Here is a 17276-nt window from a genome sequence, read left to right on the forward strand (position 1 = left end):
GAAACTGGAGACGCCCCAGAGGATGACCGAAAGAACACTTCGATGCCCAGTTCTGGTCACCTATCCCAATGCCGAAAAACTTCGGTGTCCGCGAACGACTGCCCCCGAAATCTGGTATGCGGGACAATAGAAGGCAGCGACAGCAACGCAGCGGCTTGTTATCGGGCCGGTTCCTCGATTTCTCGGTCATTTTCTGATATAAAGATGGCGACGCAGAAGACGAGGGCAAGGAGGAAAGGGTAGGCGGCGTCAACTAGAAGAGCGAAGCGGTCTTTTTAAACCGTCAAGGTGCTTCGGTATTCCATCGATCTGAACTCGAAGGCCGGGTGGGAGCAGACGCATATTCGAAGCTTTTCCCGGTTGACGCGTGAATGAGCAAACCGAATTCGAGACTTCCTGGGCTGTTCGCGGCCTCACCGCCCTCGGAAGTTCGTCCCGAAGCTCAGAAATGAGTACTCAGAAGGCAGATTGAGTTAGCTCCGACGATTATCCCCACTCCCGAATCCGTGATACGTAAAGAACTCCAAGGTATTGGAGAGCGCCGAGCGACCGCTTTCGAGCGAACGACGATGCACTCCGCGACCTCTCCGCTAGTATTCTCTATGCTCCGGTTCGCGGACGAAAGACATCGCCCGATCTCATTCGCTCAGGAGCCACCCGAGTCGCCTCGGATCGTAGCGAGGACTCGCTGACTCGGGAAAAGCGCAAAGGAATTCGGAGATCGCGTCTTTCGGTTCGCCAGTCAGAATACTCCTTGATTCGATGAGCTCCGTCGTCCAATTTCGATATCGAAGCGCACTGAAACTTTTGAATTTTCGCGGTCTCTTGTCGCCTCTGATGCCGCCCGTCGCTTTCTCTCTCCCTCGCATTCGTCTGGATCGCCGCCATGTTTCTTTCGAAAGAACAACTAGAATTCGTGTTGTTTGCCGTGTCAGTGGCTCTAGTTTGATACTGAATCGTAACTAAATCTTAGCGTCCGCTGTGTACGCAGTGAAAAGCGACAAAATATGCCGCGGTCTCCACCCTCAGACCACCACCGATCTCGTCACCGCGGCGATCCGTACCAGGACTTCGGCCATCAAGCAAGGAGCAAACACGGCTACGGCAGTTACAGAATTTTGCTGGTGAGCAATCTCAACTACAAAGTGAACGATAACCTCTTGCGCCAGGCACTCGAAGACGAATTCGGCCGTTTCGGCGACCTCACCGTGAAACTCAACCATGACAGCGGCGAACGTGTAGCTTACCTCTACTTCCGAAGCTATGAAGAAGCCAAAGAAGCTCGCCACGCTAAGTCACGAATGATTCTATTCGATAAGCCGATTCACATCGAACCGATCGTCGAAGAACCTCCTCCGAGACGGAAACGCACTCCCAGTCCTCCGATGGACTATCGAGGCATGTCTCCGGTGAGTCGTCGCCGTGCTCCGAGTGTCGACCGGATGCATGTTTACCATCGGAGTACTTCCGATCACCACGGTCCGCCGCCTTTCCGCCGAAACGAGAAGAAAGAGAAGTTCCCGAATTATTTGCACCATATTCCACCCGAGGAAGACGACAAGGCTACTCGGACTCTGTTTGTGGGCAACCTCGAAGTGACTATCAGTGAGGCAGAACTACGTAGATTGTTCGAGCGGTACGGCGTCGTCGAAGACATCGACGTCAAGCGTCCGCCTCCCGGTCAGGGCAACGCGTATGCGTTCATCAAATTCCTCAACCTGGACATGGCCCATCGTGCTAAAGTTGAGCTGTCCGGACAGTATATCGGTAAGTTTCAATGCAAAATCGGCTACGGCAAAGCGACGCCTACGACCCGGATCTGGGTCGGTGGTCTCGGTAACTGGACTTCCCTCGGGCATCTCGAGCGAGAGTTCGATCGCTTTGGCGCCATCAGGAAAGTCGACTTCGTCAAAGGTGAATCGCATGCGTACATACAGTACGACAGTATCGACGCGGCACAGGCGGCGTGTCAGGAAATGCGAGGTTTCGCACTGGGCGGTCCTGACAAAAGACTCAGGCTGGACTTCGCCGATCCCGACACTTACGCCTTCGGAAGCGGCAGCGGGGGAGGTGGCTACCCGAACGGAGCCAGCCCCGGTGAAGATGGCGGTGGCGGCGGTAGTTATCGCGCATCCAGACGAGCACCTCCTGAAGATTCGTCGTTCTATAGCCGAGAAGAGGGTGAGTACTCGAATGGTCGCAAACGACCGCATACGCCAGACAACGGCGATGCCAAGTACAGCAAATACCGTCGAGGATCCACGTCCCCCTCCGACGGCAGGCGTCACCCTTCATTCTCACCTAAGGATTTGAATATCGACAAAGAACGCATTTCGATCGCCGACTCGGTGTCGTCGATCCTCGACCTGGCCAAGTGTTGTCCGGTCGCATGGAACGGCTCCCTCATCCTGAAAAGTTCGTCCTTCAGCACTAAAATGCATTTGTGCTCGGGAGATTCGGCGCTCGTCGACCAACTCATCAAAACTCAATGCCTCCGGATCACTCAGCGTCTCCGACTCGATCAATCGAAGCTCGAGGACGTTCAGAAGCGCGTAACAAACGCGGGTGCCGATGGCAGCTGTATACTTCTGACAATGGCCGGTAACGGATCAACACCAGCGGACGCGGGAGACGCTCAGGCAAGACCTCTCAAGAATCTTGTCGGTTACCTTAAGCAGAAAGAGGCGGCCGGTGTTGTGACTTTGGCAGTGAAGAAAGTCAAAGAGCTCGCTACGTCGGCGGTCCTGTACGCGTTCCCGCCATGTGACTTCGCGTTCGATCTCCTCAAGAAAATTGCACCAAATCTAACGGATGCAACCAACCAGGGCAAGGACGACTACCTCGTCGTTGTTGTCGTCAACGGACAGTGAGTCCGTCTCGTTCCGCAGCCATCCGTCTACGGCTCGATCGGCATCGGCATAATAAGCTCGAACGGAAAACACGCGAGAAGTTTCGCTACAGTGTCACACGTTAAAGAAAAAAAAGTAAACAATCAACCTATGAATCCCGTAATCAAATTCGACGACGACGTCAGCTCGACGAACGACACCCTCATCATCATCATCATCATCATCATCGTCAACGATGACAACAACCTCCAGATAAGCCCCATGTTCTCTGGATGAAGAACTCCACTGGTGAAGTTTCGATTATTTTACAGTAATGTACCCTCATTCAGTTCCAAGATTTTGTTCTTCTCGCTCTCTTCCCATCTCGTCCATTAAATGATTCTCTCTATCGATCTATAGATCGTTTGCAGTCCTGCTCGCATCGTGTCCAAACAGTTTTATCTCACTCGATGAGCGAGGGTTTTTTCTCCCAGCAACCAGTTTCGTTCTTCATACAGTTAGATAGATGGATTCACTTTATATTGGCTTAAACCAAGCGATCAACATCCATTATATCCAGGTGAATACCCTCTGCAGCATATTTATGAAGAATATTTATCGATTTGCAAATGTTTTTCTTTTGTAATCAAACAGCTCTTCATGCAGACAGAAAAAGATATACGCTACATAAAAGGAGGAATTGTGAACAAAAGTGCGTCTTGTGTTGTAGTGATTGTGCATCTCTTCACCAGTCTATCCATCTGTAGTCCACCCATCCAGCCAGCTTGCCCGCAAGTCAGCCGTCGAAATGAACACATCCATCCCGGGCTGAGTCCTCGAACCAGCGAACGAGTAGACAATCAGTCGAACCTCTTGATTCTCTCATCTGAGCGATGACGGTGAGACCGGTTGACGGACGACCAGTATCGAGCAGCAACATCTCCGTCGACGAATTTCGCTCGAGTGCGCCATCGATAGCTGTTTCCGAGTTTCGATTCGGCTCTTCCGTGACCGCAAAACCCAAGTCAGCCCGAGCGTACTACCGCCGGTTTAGCGAAGGAGCTCTTTGGTGATTTCGTGTTCGTGACATCTGATTAAGTGCAAAACAAGCAGCTATGAATAATGGTGGAAGAGAGCCTTTGATTCCTCTTGAAATTATTCGCTGCTTCGCGACTAGTGATGTGCTCGTGTGGTGCTCACGCAAGACAGGGGAGGAGGAGTGTCTGTTTCGGTCATCCGATTCGCGTAGAGAAGTGTGTGCTCAGCGAGAACGGCAGAAATTAATCAGCGACGACAGTGCGGCCTTCCGAAGGGCGACCATTACGTTCTGTGCGTGTTTTGTGAGCTCCCGTTGGAGTCTTTGGTGGATCGTAAAAGTGATCAGTGGGGAGAAGAGGCTCGAAGCGAGCGAGAATAGACAAAGGAAATTTACGGAAAAATGTGCACAGCCGTAATCGAGAGTAGACCAAAATTGAATGGATGTGTATTGCTCGATACTATGCTGGCAGACTTGCAGGGCTATTCGGAGCAGCTGACGTAGGGCTGGGCGACGTGAAGTGCTGGAGGAGCAACTCCGATATCGACTTTCCAGACTCAGTCGACGTCGATACGATAGGCACGATCCCAAAGTTTCTGTAGTGCTTCAATGTGCGTTCTCCGAGTGAGCATAGCGGCCAGCTTGTGAACGAATTGGGAGCTGGACGCGGCGCGGAAATGAGTGATTCGATCAGTGGGGAAAGTGAGTTCCCGAGTGTCACTCGGAGTGGTCTCGGTTGCGGCGGGGGAGGAATCCGCCCGGTGGTTTCACAGGAGGAAGCGCAGCCTGTCGTTCATGACGATGACGACGTGATTCTAGTTTACATCGACCCTCGCGCTAGACCTGCGCAAAACGTTCCCCCTTGGGGATCGAGATACAGGGATCGGAGGGGTCGCAATTGCAGCTTCTGTGCGTGCTTGTGTATAAATAGTGGGCTCAATCCACTTCCATTGATAACCCATGCTGTTGTGCATCCATCGTGGTTTCAACTCGTGGTGCTTCCGTCATGGTTTCAACTTGTGGTGCTCACTTCAGTGCGTCGGTGCGCGCAGTCGTCCGAGTGGTTTATCGTTGTAGTATACGGGGGCTGCGATCGGGAGTGAGATGAGCGAGCTCGCTCCGATCTTCAAGTCTCTTATCTGACCGAAAAATTTCGAGCAAGTGTAGTTGAATCTGAGCAGTGCGCTGTGTTCCGTGAGACAGTGAGTGTTTTCAGTGCATCCAGTTTGTGTTTTTTAGCCGCACCACTTCCGCTACCACCATCTTTTCGGTTACTTCTAGTGAAGTTCGACTCCAGAAATGCAATCGGGGCAAGTGCAGTGGATCGAGCACGAGGAAAGTGTCAAGTGTGTGAGTGTGCGTGTTGGAGCCGATGAGCTGAGTGTCAGTGATTATTATTCCTGAGGCCGTGAAGGACTGGACAAACCCCCTATGCGGACGAAAAAATATCGGAACTTCGTTCGGAGCGAAAAGAACGGATTTGAGAGAGAAACTTGAAATAAAAAAAATTGAACTAGAACCTGCGATTTTCTGATGACATGGGCAGCACTCGATCGTGCGGGATAGTATTAAAAGAGGTCTTCGGGAGAGATTTCGTTCTTCGTGTCCGCCGATTCAGCCAATGTCCGAGGTATCCGGCGGAATGATTCCAGGGTGAGCGGGCTATCATGCGGAATACTTCCGGGGGAGCCCAACACAGAGAGAGTGTTGAATTTACATTCTTCAAAATCTTTCGAGTCCGACATGCTCTCGAGTTTTCTTACGATTCAGCGATACACTCGGGAGCTTCCGATTCTCGGTGCTTCTCCGCCGTTCGTATTGCGCTGGGTTACTCTGGGATGATTTTCTTTTATTGACTAAAACTGGGTATCAATCATTCCACATGTTTACATCGTTTCGGACAAAGATCCCCCCTGCCAGGTATATATCCTCTATAAAATATATACAAGTTACTCATTCCTCTCGTACCTCGAAGTCTCATTCACGATCAGTCACAAGGGGAGAAAAGTCATGAGTGAGGAACAATGGCGCCCAGAGAGCAACGTCTCAGAAGTTTCCAGCAGAGTGTTCCACAAAGAAAAGGCAAAAGTCATGTAGAGGCTATAAGGCTCCGGGAGAGAGTCTCGCAGTTGACAGATCAGGAGGGTGGCTAACAGGCGCCAGGCCCCGTGCGTCATCCCGCTCTCGGATAATCGGTACCACAATAAGGAGGTAGATCTTGGCAGATCATGTTTCATCAACGAGCTCTGCGACCCGAGTAGTTATTGTTGTTGTTGTTGCTGTTGTTGTTGACGTTGGAACTAGAGGTTAGTTTGGGGGATTTTCTAACAGCTGCCTTCCTCTGAACTTTGGATCTCGTCACGGGCTTATAGTCCGAGTCACTGTCATCCTGTTTCCGGCTCCGGGTGCCTGAATCGAGAAAATACTTGTTAGACGCCGAGCCCAGACTGATGCAATCGAGTTATCTCGGGGAATGTGAGAAGCTCTCGGCCCAATCATGACGTCGTTGTTCAAGGTCGGCGGCTCTGAGGAACACGTCGAGGCTTCTGGTTCCGAAAAAATGGTACAGAGCGTGGGCGTCACAGTGTACAATTGGGAATCATGCAGAATCCGAAAATCAACTGGAGCATCGAGTAATTCAGGGGGGAAACCGCATCCATTACAGGTCAACTTTTCACTCCATCATCGAGCTTAACTTGTCATCTCGTATCGTAGCGGCTGAGTCGGAATCTCGTGGTGGTGGTCGTTGTTGTCCTCAAAGGAGGAGGAGTGAACCTGCCGCTACTCATTGGCTCATAGTTCGAGAGCCGTCTGACCGTAGCCGACGGCGCCGGTGGTGTAGACGTTGATCCAGTCGAATAGGACCGATTCAGCAGATTAGATCGAGCGAACGAATAGGAGGAAGCCGCTGGAGGAGGCGGGGGTGCTGCCAGGAGTAGTGATACTTTCGTCGTTCATCGTTCTCAAAATGACTCTCGGTTCACACAAGCGGTTTCGAAGCCATTTCTCGGTTATCCAATTAGCAGTCCGCAGCCGGAAGTCAGCATCTCACAAAGTAGCCACGTCAACTCAACGATTTGTTGTTACGACGAAAGCGCTGCAATCCCGAGAAAAGGGCTCCGCGGAAAGCATTACAGCATCGGATGGGGTCATCCCGATGTTCGCCGAGACACCATGGGAGACCCACTAGAAGGAGGCAACGAGGTCTGCGGAAGGTTCTCATTAGAATGGGAGACGGATACGGGTGACTTTCGTAGCGTCACGCAACCTCCAACCCGATTTCCACACACAGTACTCGCTGATTGTTATTTCCGGTGATTATTACCGACAGAACTAGCAAGAGACGATGCACTACTCCGAAGTCTTCAAGTGGAGGCGTCTCTCCGCCAAGGTCTCCGGACGACAAAACCCACGTGCAGATGTCGTCTCTGGGCGAATTCGCGAAGGAAAGGAGGTTTCGACTTCTGTCCGAACGCAATATTCTTCTCGTCGGTTTCCAAGCATTCGGCTTCGATTACGCATGCGAATCCTTCCAATCATGCCACGGTAGGAGAAGGAATCGACCACGTAGGTGTCCGTCGTCGCGCTCGATCAGGTGAGTTCGTCTTCTTGACTGCGACCCAAACTAAGCTGTTTGTGGCAAGGGTATATCTAAGGGAACTTGTCGGGCAGCCTGGGCGAAGATAACAAACACCCAGCCGATGACGAATCGGACGAAGTGGATTCGTCCGACTGAGTGCAGACGTGGCCATGTTCGCGAAACACCCGGCTCCTGCCAGAAATCAGGGTCACCGTGTCGCGTAGGCGCGGCATTGTCCCACAGAATCCGAAATGAAGCGTCCGGAAGCTACCGCTCGTTCGAAGTAGTGCTTAACGGCTCAATGTCGCACTGTACGCGGATTCAGCCGGTCTGGCTCGAACTACCGTCGTTCTCAGTAATATGTAGCATTGAATCACAGAAGGGCGATTTCAGCGTTTTCCTCGCTGTTCGCTTTCTTAGAAAGGGCGCCACGCAGACTCATGGAATTGTGGTTGAATACTTTAGGTCAGGCACATCACTCGGATGATTCCAGGTGTATACTATGATAGACAACAGGATGTTGAGGAGATATAGATGAATAATGATAATGGAATCTAAGTTTTTCTCACCATGCGATCGAGCAATTGCTACGTCACTCTCACTCGAATCACTCCATTCACTCTCTTGTTCACGATAGAGTCGGCGTCTCCTTTCCTCGGGAGAACACGTACCTAGGTAGAGATTTTCACCCAGGTTAGAGTACGGAAGCTGCTGGGCGTCCCGTCGAGGGGATACTGAGCGGGAGAATGCCAGACTAGGTCTCATTATCATGATCTTCTGATCTATTCTCGATTCAAGTCATGGATGGGGAATTTCCGGAGCTGATAAACGCAAAAGAAGTCACCTTTCTTCTTGCCAGGGAGTCTCGGCGGTTCTCCTTCGATCTCCATCGCAGCTCCCGCGGCGGCGGCGTCGTCCTCCTCAACTATCTGGAAGTCTTCCTCTTCTTCATCCGAGAATGCAGGTTCGCTGCGGATCATTTTCCTGGCATCGAGGTTCCGAGATCCTGCTCTTCTGTACATGATAGTCATCTCATCAGGACTGAGAATTTCCCCGCCGTCGGTAACATCGGCCTGGCTGTAGGATCGCTGAATTTGCTTCAGTAATACCTGGCGGCGAGGAGAAAGGTCCGAATGAATAAAGGATATCGGAGTGCCTATGAGAGAAATGCGCTCGGCATTTTATGGAAAGATTTCGGATAGCAATACTGTCGCGATGATTCGGAAACTGTCCCCTCATGGAACGGAGGGCGGATCGATATGTGGGATGGTCTATGGACGACCTATATAGTGCTAGTGTTCAGCGGCTTCGAAAACCGTACTCTGGCACAATATCGCGGAAAATCTAGAGAATCAGACCAGAGAGGAGCAGCCAGAATGGCAACAAGGAATTGCTGTCTTGATGCGTGTGGGTGATTCGGCATGTGTTCCAACTGATCACGACGGAATCTTCAAATGCATATATCTCAGTGACTGACCTGTTGTCCCTTGAGAGCAGTGGTCGCCAGGAGCTGGGACGCATACTGGGCACCTCGTGTACCCAGTTGGTACATGGCACTGACCCCATTCTGACGTGCGGTTTCTATCATTTCGTCAATTTCTTGTTCGTGCTTCACCAGTCGTGGGTGCACGAAGTTTTTGTAGAGAATCGCCGAACCTCTGGTTGCCGGGCAGAGAAGCCACGCCAGGAATAGAATCTTCATTTCGTAATAGAATGGGATCCAGAACGCCAAAAAGATGTCCGAGAACGTCTCGAAGAATGTGAAGAAGGCGAAGCAGATCCAGTACATGATCCAGTGCACGTATTCGCGAGCATTTTTACTTCGTATGGCTTTGTACGAACCGTAAGCCGGGTAGAGCGTCCCAAGAAACAATACCACCAATCGAGAGATCAGGGCGGAGACCATGGTGTCACTAGAACATGGATTCACTGTTTCAGAACTGAAATATTCTCTGGGGAATTCTCACTGACGAGGCAAGCCGGCCCCCATCGGGACACATGCACCGATTTCAGCTTCAGATGTGTCGGCGATGAAGCTCGTCTGCAGATGCACTCGTTGAAAACTTTCCTAGCCGTGCAGTCGCTGTCGCGCTCCCAGATGCCTGCTTCTCGGAAAGAAGCAGCCGGAGCGCTTCCTGTGCAATTCGGAGCTGTCGCTACCGAAAGTATCGCTCGTTGCGACTTCCAGCTGCTCGTCTTCTGCCGGCCTGTCTGCCCGCCCGCCAAGGCAACAACAACACAACAAAACGAAACAAACCGGCCGCCGCTCCGCCGAAGTTTCTCTCTGCTGCCATCCAACAGACGTTCGAGGAACCAATTTGGAGAGCTCCATGTGTGTGTGGTGGAGAGGGTCTCGTTTCGAAAAATGTGGCGCCGAGCCGGAAGATTCCCTGGACTACAGACATCGCGCTCGAATTGGAATAGAATGAATGCTCTCGAACAAGCCCTCTGGCTTCGCCAGTGAAATTCCGTCGAGTTTGTTGCTCCGATCCGACGATTGAATTGCGGGTGGATAGCGGGCGGGGTACGCGCTGAGTCACGACATTCAAATTATTTTCTTCTGGTTGAGATCCGACTCACAGCTTACCTGATTAGGAGAGCTGCGCTCAATCGTGAATGCGGAAAATGCTCAAGTCCGGCCAGCTGCAAAACGAAGCGAATTTCGTTTTTCTCTTCAAGAAAGCTTGAACAAAACTCTGATGAGCCATCTTTTCGCTGTCCTTGTCGCTTCAATTGATTCAGGCACGACGATCAGGATCCGGTCTACGCCTATCCGGCTGCCTGACCGCGTACTTCCGGAGGATCGGCGCGTAGAATCTCTTGAAGGCATGCGAAACGAACGGAGACTCTCCCGGTCGAAGATCAGAGTCAGAGACTGCTTCATGAGCTCCTTCCACGCCAAGAACTCACCAGATGTTTGAGCCACATAGCGAACTCGCGCGCAATGCATCGCTGCTGGATTAAAGTATAGGATGGAACAGACACCTTGTGGTAGATTTCCGAGCACTGACAAAGAGTTTCGGGTTTAACTCCGGCGACGAACCCTCGCTTGCGAAGCCTGTGTAGAAGAGAGCCGTCGTCGGACCCTCTCCCGGCTTGTTCACACAAACCGAATGAGACGCCCTCAGAGCCACTGCTATAACACGATCTGTCTGAGAAATTTAATTCATCAGCAGCGGGCTTACGATCTCGAATTCCGTTGCCGAAATCACCAGCGGCTCTCCCATATAACGGCTGCTTAGGGCAAGTATTCGCTCGAAGACGAGTCGAAAGTCTATAGAGATATAGACAAGTCATAATGGTGTTTCTTGATTCCCTGATCCAATCATACTACCGGACGCTCTCAGATCGTCGTCCATTCTCGAGGCGATCACAGGAATCCATAGGATCCTAATCCTGAGTGAATAAATTTGCGCCTAAGACCTGTTCGACGAGGAGCCAGAGCTTAATATTTGCCGATCGTCCTCATTGATCCACGGCTCAATGATTCAATCCAAGATGGATGTGAGCGAAAAACCTCCTTTAAGAGCATTTGCTCTATCCCAGGTACATCGTGAGGCCGAGGTGTCGCTCTAATCGACTCCAGGACCTCGGGGAAGGGGAGAAGTCGGAAGACCGAGATCGGTTTTTCTGAGATTCGTCCCGAAGCCATTCTTCGTCGGGCACTGTAGTTTCCATGAGTGAGAGTTTGTCGTAACTGGTGGACTGACAGAGGCGGGGAACGAAAAGCCTCAAACGGAAGAGAGGAAGCTGCAGTTCCCTGGCCATTCACAAGCGATTGAAATCCGAGGGAAGTATCGATGAGCTCAACGAAAAGATTGCAGACGATCTTCTGCCCAACTGCAGCCCCCGCAGAGACTGTGAGGAATCTCGGACCTGGCTCCAACCGGTAGCCTTTTCGATTCACATTCTTCCCGTTGATCACTGGGTATCATTCCTCACGAGAAAAACTGCCCCGATCTCAGAGGATCCGCCAATTTGCTCGCATCAGAGAAGGTTTGCGTCAGATGCTGATCGAGACATGACTCAACAGAGGGTTTCGAAAACTTCCGCGAATTTCCTTTCTTTTCGCGAATCGAGCTACCGCAACCCTATAGGGGGAAGCTTCGAAACGTACGGTGAGCTTTGCGATCTGTCCACTTTCCAGAAAGGCGACTTCCATTCGGAGAAACAGGAAAAGCGGCCCGCTTTCCTCTCGAATGCTTCCTTCCTCTCGAAGAATTCGGGTCACGCAAAGGGGCTGCTCTCTTTGACTGTTGTGCTCTAAGCGAAAGGGTTCATTCGAGAGGGCACATCAGTCTCATTCAGCGTTAGACGGTTGCCGATGGATCGCCCTGTCAGGCCGCGTCATATTGCCTTGAGCCGCGAAAAACGTTTAGCCTATTGACTCCTGAACGATGGAGAGAAAATGATGTGTTCACATTTGTGCAAATCTCCGATGGAGCGCTCAAAACCGGGGAGGGATTGGAGACTCTAGCTTAACGCCTACGATTGGGACTCTTTTTGTGCCCAGACGATTCTCAAGATCTCCCTCTACTGAGATCCGGTTCGGTCGATGGCTTTCTTGCAACGGATTATCGCAAGCTCATCAGTCGCTCAGCTTTTCCTGTGGAATCTAAGCCAAATAATCGATCTCCTGCAGCTTCAGAGAAGTTGATGATCATCATTCCTCCAAACGGCTCGGGGGAAGCGAGGAAACGGATTCTGAAGTCCGCCACTAATTCGCATCGGACAAATACAACGCTCGAATCCGACTTCTCTTCTCTCTCAGAGTGAATGCGGCTCGAGTTTCCTTCTGCGGAATATAGAATATTATGTATTCTTCGGGGAGTGAAATCTGCCGTCCTTGATCGATTCTGTCAATTTTCCCTCCAATCTTCATCCCTCCAGATGTCCTGGATATCGGCACCGATGTCTTTGCAGGCTTCCAACATCTTCTCCTCAATTGCCTTGGAATCATCCGCACTGAACTGATTCTTCCAATCTCCGACAATGCCCTTCCTGACGAAGCAATCGGGTGGCGGTGGAGCTCGGTCACATGGATAGTCAGATCGGGGCTTCCTTCAATAGAGAAAAATACGTTATTCGAAACCAAAACCGTGACCTCGTATCCGGATGATTGTGAGGATCTTCGACTAACCATTCGGCTTCTGCATTTCCACCGAGTGCTGTTTTGTAGTTTTCTTGGATATAATCCTTCATGGCATCGATTCCACTCTCCACTAAGACTCGCTGGAATTTCGCCGAGTTCGGATCACTCAATTGGGAACACGAGAGCTCCAGGAAAGAAATGATCTTCTGGATTGATTTAATTGGATCTCTCTTCATGTCCTCGTAGGTCAAGAAGAGCACGTTCGACCTGTCGGGTTATGGAATCCGAATTATTCAGACGGCAGATGCAATAGTATTGCATTAGTGTCTCTCCGATGAAGACTCCCGATGAATGCCTTCGGATTCCCATGCGAATTCACATAGAGCTCATTACTTGTCTCTCTGGGAGTACCACTGTCGAAAATGCTCGAAGTAGCAGCCGAAGCTCGTTTCTCCATTCAAAAAACTCTTCAAATAGTCACTGAATGAGCCATCCGCGAAATTGTACACCTGGAACATTTATATGGGCATTTGAGAGCTTCATAGTGATTATAGCATGTCTAGATTTATGAGAGGTTGAGCGAATCTTGGACTTTCCGAACCTTGGTGCGTTGCGTATGATGGAAGTACGAGACACAACAGTCTTTTGGATTCCTCAGAATGTATATATACTTCGCTTTCGTATTCTTAGGAATGATGTCGTAGTACATATGCGATGTTACGATGCGCGGCTCCGGTTGCGAAGAGATCACCTCAGCCCCTGGATGAGACTAACGATTAGATTTTTGACGCAGCGATTCCATCGGCGGATGACCAAGTCTTCGAGGTTGAATCTCGGCTTCAAGTGCTTAGGATTGGTCAGGCGTCACTCACCGGCCATCTCGAGGAAACATTTACTGAGACCGTAGTCAGCAACCTCTCCAGTTCGACTTTCGCGATCGATCAGCAACTGCACGATGCGCTTGGCCCAATTCGTGCCGCATTTCGGGAAAGTGCAAATAAAAATATCGCTATCCAGGGGTTTGTATTGAACTCCGGACTTGAAGTTTTGTGGGCTGAATCCGGCGGGAATCTTCGTTCCATCGACTTCGACATAGAATTTCTGATCATCCATCGTCGTGTTCTTAGCGGGAGGTTGCGAGTCTGCTGTGAAATCAAGATGATCGCCTTTATCCTTCACCACAGCTTTTCCTCAAAACAAACGATGGAGATACGCTGGACACCTATGATCGGAGAGTCATTAATTGGATGGTGCGAATCGATCGCCTTGCGTCTCCGATGACACATTTGGCTCCCCGATCCGTTTGCTGAATCATGCGATCTCTCAGTCACTTCCGAGATTACAGCCAACGAAAGGAAAGCTGTTGGCGACGAGCCCAGGCTGAATCAAGGGAGAGTGGATGCCTCATCGTTTTACTATTTGACTCGGAAAAGAGCTCGAAGAATTCTGTCGAACGAATCCATACGGCAATATTAAGCGAAGAGAGTAAGCGATCCGACCACCGGAAGGAATGACCGTCAGCCCAGACTAAGCCAGAATTTTCTGTTCATGAGCCAAATGATACGACTTTCCGAGCCAAGAAAGCAGCCTTCGATCCATGCTAGGAAGCACTGCCCGCGCTAGTCGTTGTTACAGGTGTTTTTCGTGATCGGGAGCGCTATTGTATACACGCGGAATCCGCAGAAGCTCTGGAAGTTCTGGAACTCCTCTGGTTTCGGAGCACTCCACTCTCACCAGACTCGCGGAATCGAGAGATCAGCTGATCCTCTCTATTTTCCTCGAGATGACCCCCATCCGCAGCTTCCCAAAGAACGAGACACGATCAGCTGTTTGTGACTGACAGGGGGAAACTGTCGCTGCATGGGTGTGTGAAGCATGGAGTCTCCAACTCTTTTCTAAGTTTCACGCCTCCAGAGAAAGCCGCCGATGATTTGATTGGGAACATGTCTGGGATGGAATTCTCACCGATTCTGCGGGCGCGCGGAGTTCCGATGTCAACGATAGCACAGACTAGTCACTGTGTGAGCGGGAGTTTCGAGAAGGGTTGTCTTGAAGAGAGAGAGGCGCGCTAAGAGAGAAGAGGCGACTTCTTTTTAGGAAGCAATTTGACGGTCAATCCTGGCTCGGCAGGAATCTTGTAATCGCGCCAACGAATCCTTCCGCTTCGAGGCCTTCGAGTGATCACTTCCTCAGACGGACCTATGAGCTTTACAACAGATTTCATTGCAGATCGTGTCCCTCGGATGAGGGCATTGTGTCAAGGAATGTTCTCACATGCGATTCACTTGACTCAATTGATGAGCGAACACGGGCAACGGCCCGAGATTCCGAACTCAGACCACGGGATCCCTGGGCAAGATGAGAAGTTTTGTGACAAGTTTAACTTCGAATCCATATCATATTCTGCAGAGGGGAGGGAGCAAAATGCTCCAGGGAATGGAGGATGCTCGGCGATCAATGCAAGCTCCAAGACAGGAGAGTCTCTCTGTTCTTATGCCGAGCGTTCTTACAGGTTTACGACTTGGGAATGACGGGCTCAGGCAGAACATGGAAGAGATTCCCTATCAAAGTGGGTCACTGCCACATCTTCTTCGTTCCCACCTTTGAGCTCGTTATCTAGTCCATGCTGTAATCAGTCGAATCTCAACGAAACAACTCTAATAAGTAGAGTATTGACGCTCCGCGAGTCACGCAATATCGTTGATCGGATATTCTGTCCACAAACGGAAGCTTCTCGGCGCACGAAATTCCTCACCGTAGCGAATGTCGCCGGTAATCATGAGGAAAGCCTCGGTCCATGATAAAGCGATTTCGTGGTCGCGAGAACAAGTTAAAGTCTTCAACTGCGAACGGTCCCATAAGAAAGATCTCGTGGCTCCCCGGAGCCCTCGTCTCTAGGCTCTCAGGTGGTCGCATGAGGACCCCACGGGAATCATAATCAAATTCGTTGCGACTCTCTTCCCCAGTCTCTCGAAAATACGGCGCCTCAGCAGCCCTTCTCGTTGACTACTCTTCATCCATCGGACCTTTTCCTCAAGGTGTCAGAGTCGGATCCTTGGTTGTACCTCGGCGGTGCGAGCAAAATTCTGAGGCGAAGGCAAGGCTGACGCGCAGCCGACCCCGTGGCCGATACACTGCTCTTGCAACCCGTCCACCCGAAAACATACACCAGAGCTCTGTTGCGCTCCGAACAATGCGCCCTTCATTGTACGAACGCCTTGACATCAAACGTCTGAGCAAATCGCGCATCTGAGGCATCGAGGGGTGGACGTCCATTTCTACGCAAGTAGAGTCGCGAGACAGCTTCCAGATAAGAGAAAGTCCTGTCCCTTCGAAGTCGAAGCAAACCTCAGAGTTCCGATGTACTCTTCAAGATTTGAACAATTGCAGATTGTAAGAATCGGCGGGACGCGTGCAACAGGTCCGAGACTCTCACGCGCTGGTCGCGCCTTTGCTTCGGCATGTTACTTTCTGGGAAGGGCATCGAGCATACCGTATTTATTCTAATAGAGTGGCATGCCGTTCTATTTTTCGATCCCCTCATCAGCCATCGGTCTATTGGAGCATGCCCTCCTATTGGAGCATGCCGTTCTATTCGAGCATGCCGCTCTATTTTTCGATCCCCCATCGGATGGGCGGTCCCTATAAGAGCTGATGGAGCCTACCCGTGTTTTTTCCAAAAATGAGTATTCAAACGATCTCTGCCTTCACTTACGATGAATCGTGTTGTATACCTTTGATATCTTCACGGAATCTAACAATTTATACCACCTTCCCTCAAGTTATTTTCCCCTGCCGTTCCATCAGAGCATGCCGTACTATTGGAGCATGCCGGTAATTGGAGCATGCCATTCTATTAGAATAAATACGGTAAGCATCAAGATGACTCCCAAGACTCCGTTGAAGCCTCCCGATGGACCGTATACCAAGCGAAAGCTGTAATCCGGGCGGTAGGGAATTATTTTTACCAGCTATCCAAAGAGCTGTGCTTCTTCGTAGTCTCGAGCTCGAATTCAATATACATAGTATATCGCGGATACTACGCAGAAGCACTTCCCCCTTGGAATATCTTTAAAGGGAGGTTAGCTCCTCCTGACTTCGATGCTCGCCAGCCTTAACATTATCGAGGTGGGATCCCGTCTAACCGAATCCCAGGAGACCGGGATTAAGCCCGCCAGGTCTAGCAGGAGCTTCGTCGGAGTGTTCTACGATTCCCTTCCTCTCGAACGTCGCGGGGGAAACATACGCACCGAGAGCTCGCCGAGCTCAATGCAATGAAATCTTCAGGACTGGGCTTTTCCTTCCTTGACAAGTGGAAAACATGGTCATCGGCCGACGGGAGACGGCTGCGTCGTGGAATGTCGGGGGTCCTTTCTCCATACTAAGGGATCCACGATTTCGGGAAGTTGGCGGGGGGCGGGAATATGGTAATGCGAACGAGAGAGCTCATTAGAGCTCGAGAGAACGAGCCCTCGGTCCTTCGCGAAGCTTGAATCTTCGTCCGAACATGGAAACTCTACTCGGTTCGGAGCTGTGTCATGTTACATGTTTTTTCGACAATATCGGAGTTGAGTAGGAACTGGACGGATGGCGTATCGGGATTGAGAACACTGATGATTGTATTGACAACCAATTGTCCCTTAAGTTGTCTCATCGATAGATATCCAGATTCGATCGCCTCCGATGGAACATCTGATCCTGTGAATGGTTTCCTCGTAGAGTTTCTTGAGATAGGTCTTT

General features: G+C 50.8%; 3 protein-coding genes across 3 annotated transcripts; 1 reads left to right on the top strand and 2 right to left on the bottom strand.

Moving 5' to 3' along the window:
• The first annotated feature begins 881 nt into the window (after positions 1-881).
• nito (RNA-binding protein spenito) lies at positions 882-3289 on the top strand. The gene has a single exon (XM_003747791.2). It carries the CDS (start codon positions 1008-1010, stop codon positions 2868-2870), a length of 1863 nt encoding a protein of 620 aa, XP_003747839.1. The 5' UTR covers positions 882-1007; the 3' UTR covers positions 2871-3289.
• Positions 3290-5779: 2490 nt separating this feature from the next.
• Positions 5780-9565, bottom strand: LOC100907110 (uncharacterized protein T19C3.4). Its single transcript, XM_003747603.2, has 4 exons — positions 8922-9565; positions 8289-8553; positions 8014-8115; positions 5780-6273 (listed from the first exon to the last, which is right to left on the bottom strand). Exons 1-4 carry the CDS (start codon positions 9348-9350, stop codon positions 6101-6103), a joined length of 969 nt encoding a protein of 322 aa, XP_003747651.1. The 5' UTR covers positions 9351-9565; the 3' UTR covers positions 5780-6100.
• A 2675-nt stretch (positions 9566-12240) lies between these two features.
• LOC100906962 (sulfotransferase family cytosolic 1B member 1) lies at positions 12241-14549 on the bottom strand. The gene is made up of 6 exons (XM_003747602.2): positions 14502-14549; positions 13409-13681; positions 13138-13295; positions 12930-13045; positions 12585-12803; positions 12241-12505 (listed from the first exon to the last, which is right to left on the bottom strand). Exons 2-6 carry the CDS (start codon positions 13647-13649, stop codon positions 12304-12306), a joined length of 936 nt encoding a protein of 311 aa, XP_003747650.1. The 5' UTR covers positions 13650-13681; positions 14502-14549; the 3' UTR covers positions 12241-12303.
• Between the last annotated feature and the right edge of the window lie 2727 nt (positions 14550-17276).

The sequence above is a fragment of the Galendromus occidentalis genome, unplaced genomic scaffold, assembly GCF_000255335.2.
Source record: "Galendromus occidentalis unplaced genomic scaffold, Mocc_1.1 scf7180000077524, whole genome shotgun sequence".
NCBI lineage: Eukaryota > Metazoa > Arthropoda > Arachnida > Mesostigmata > Phytoseiidae > Galendromus > Galendromus occidentalis.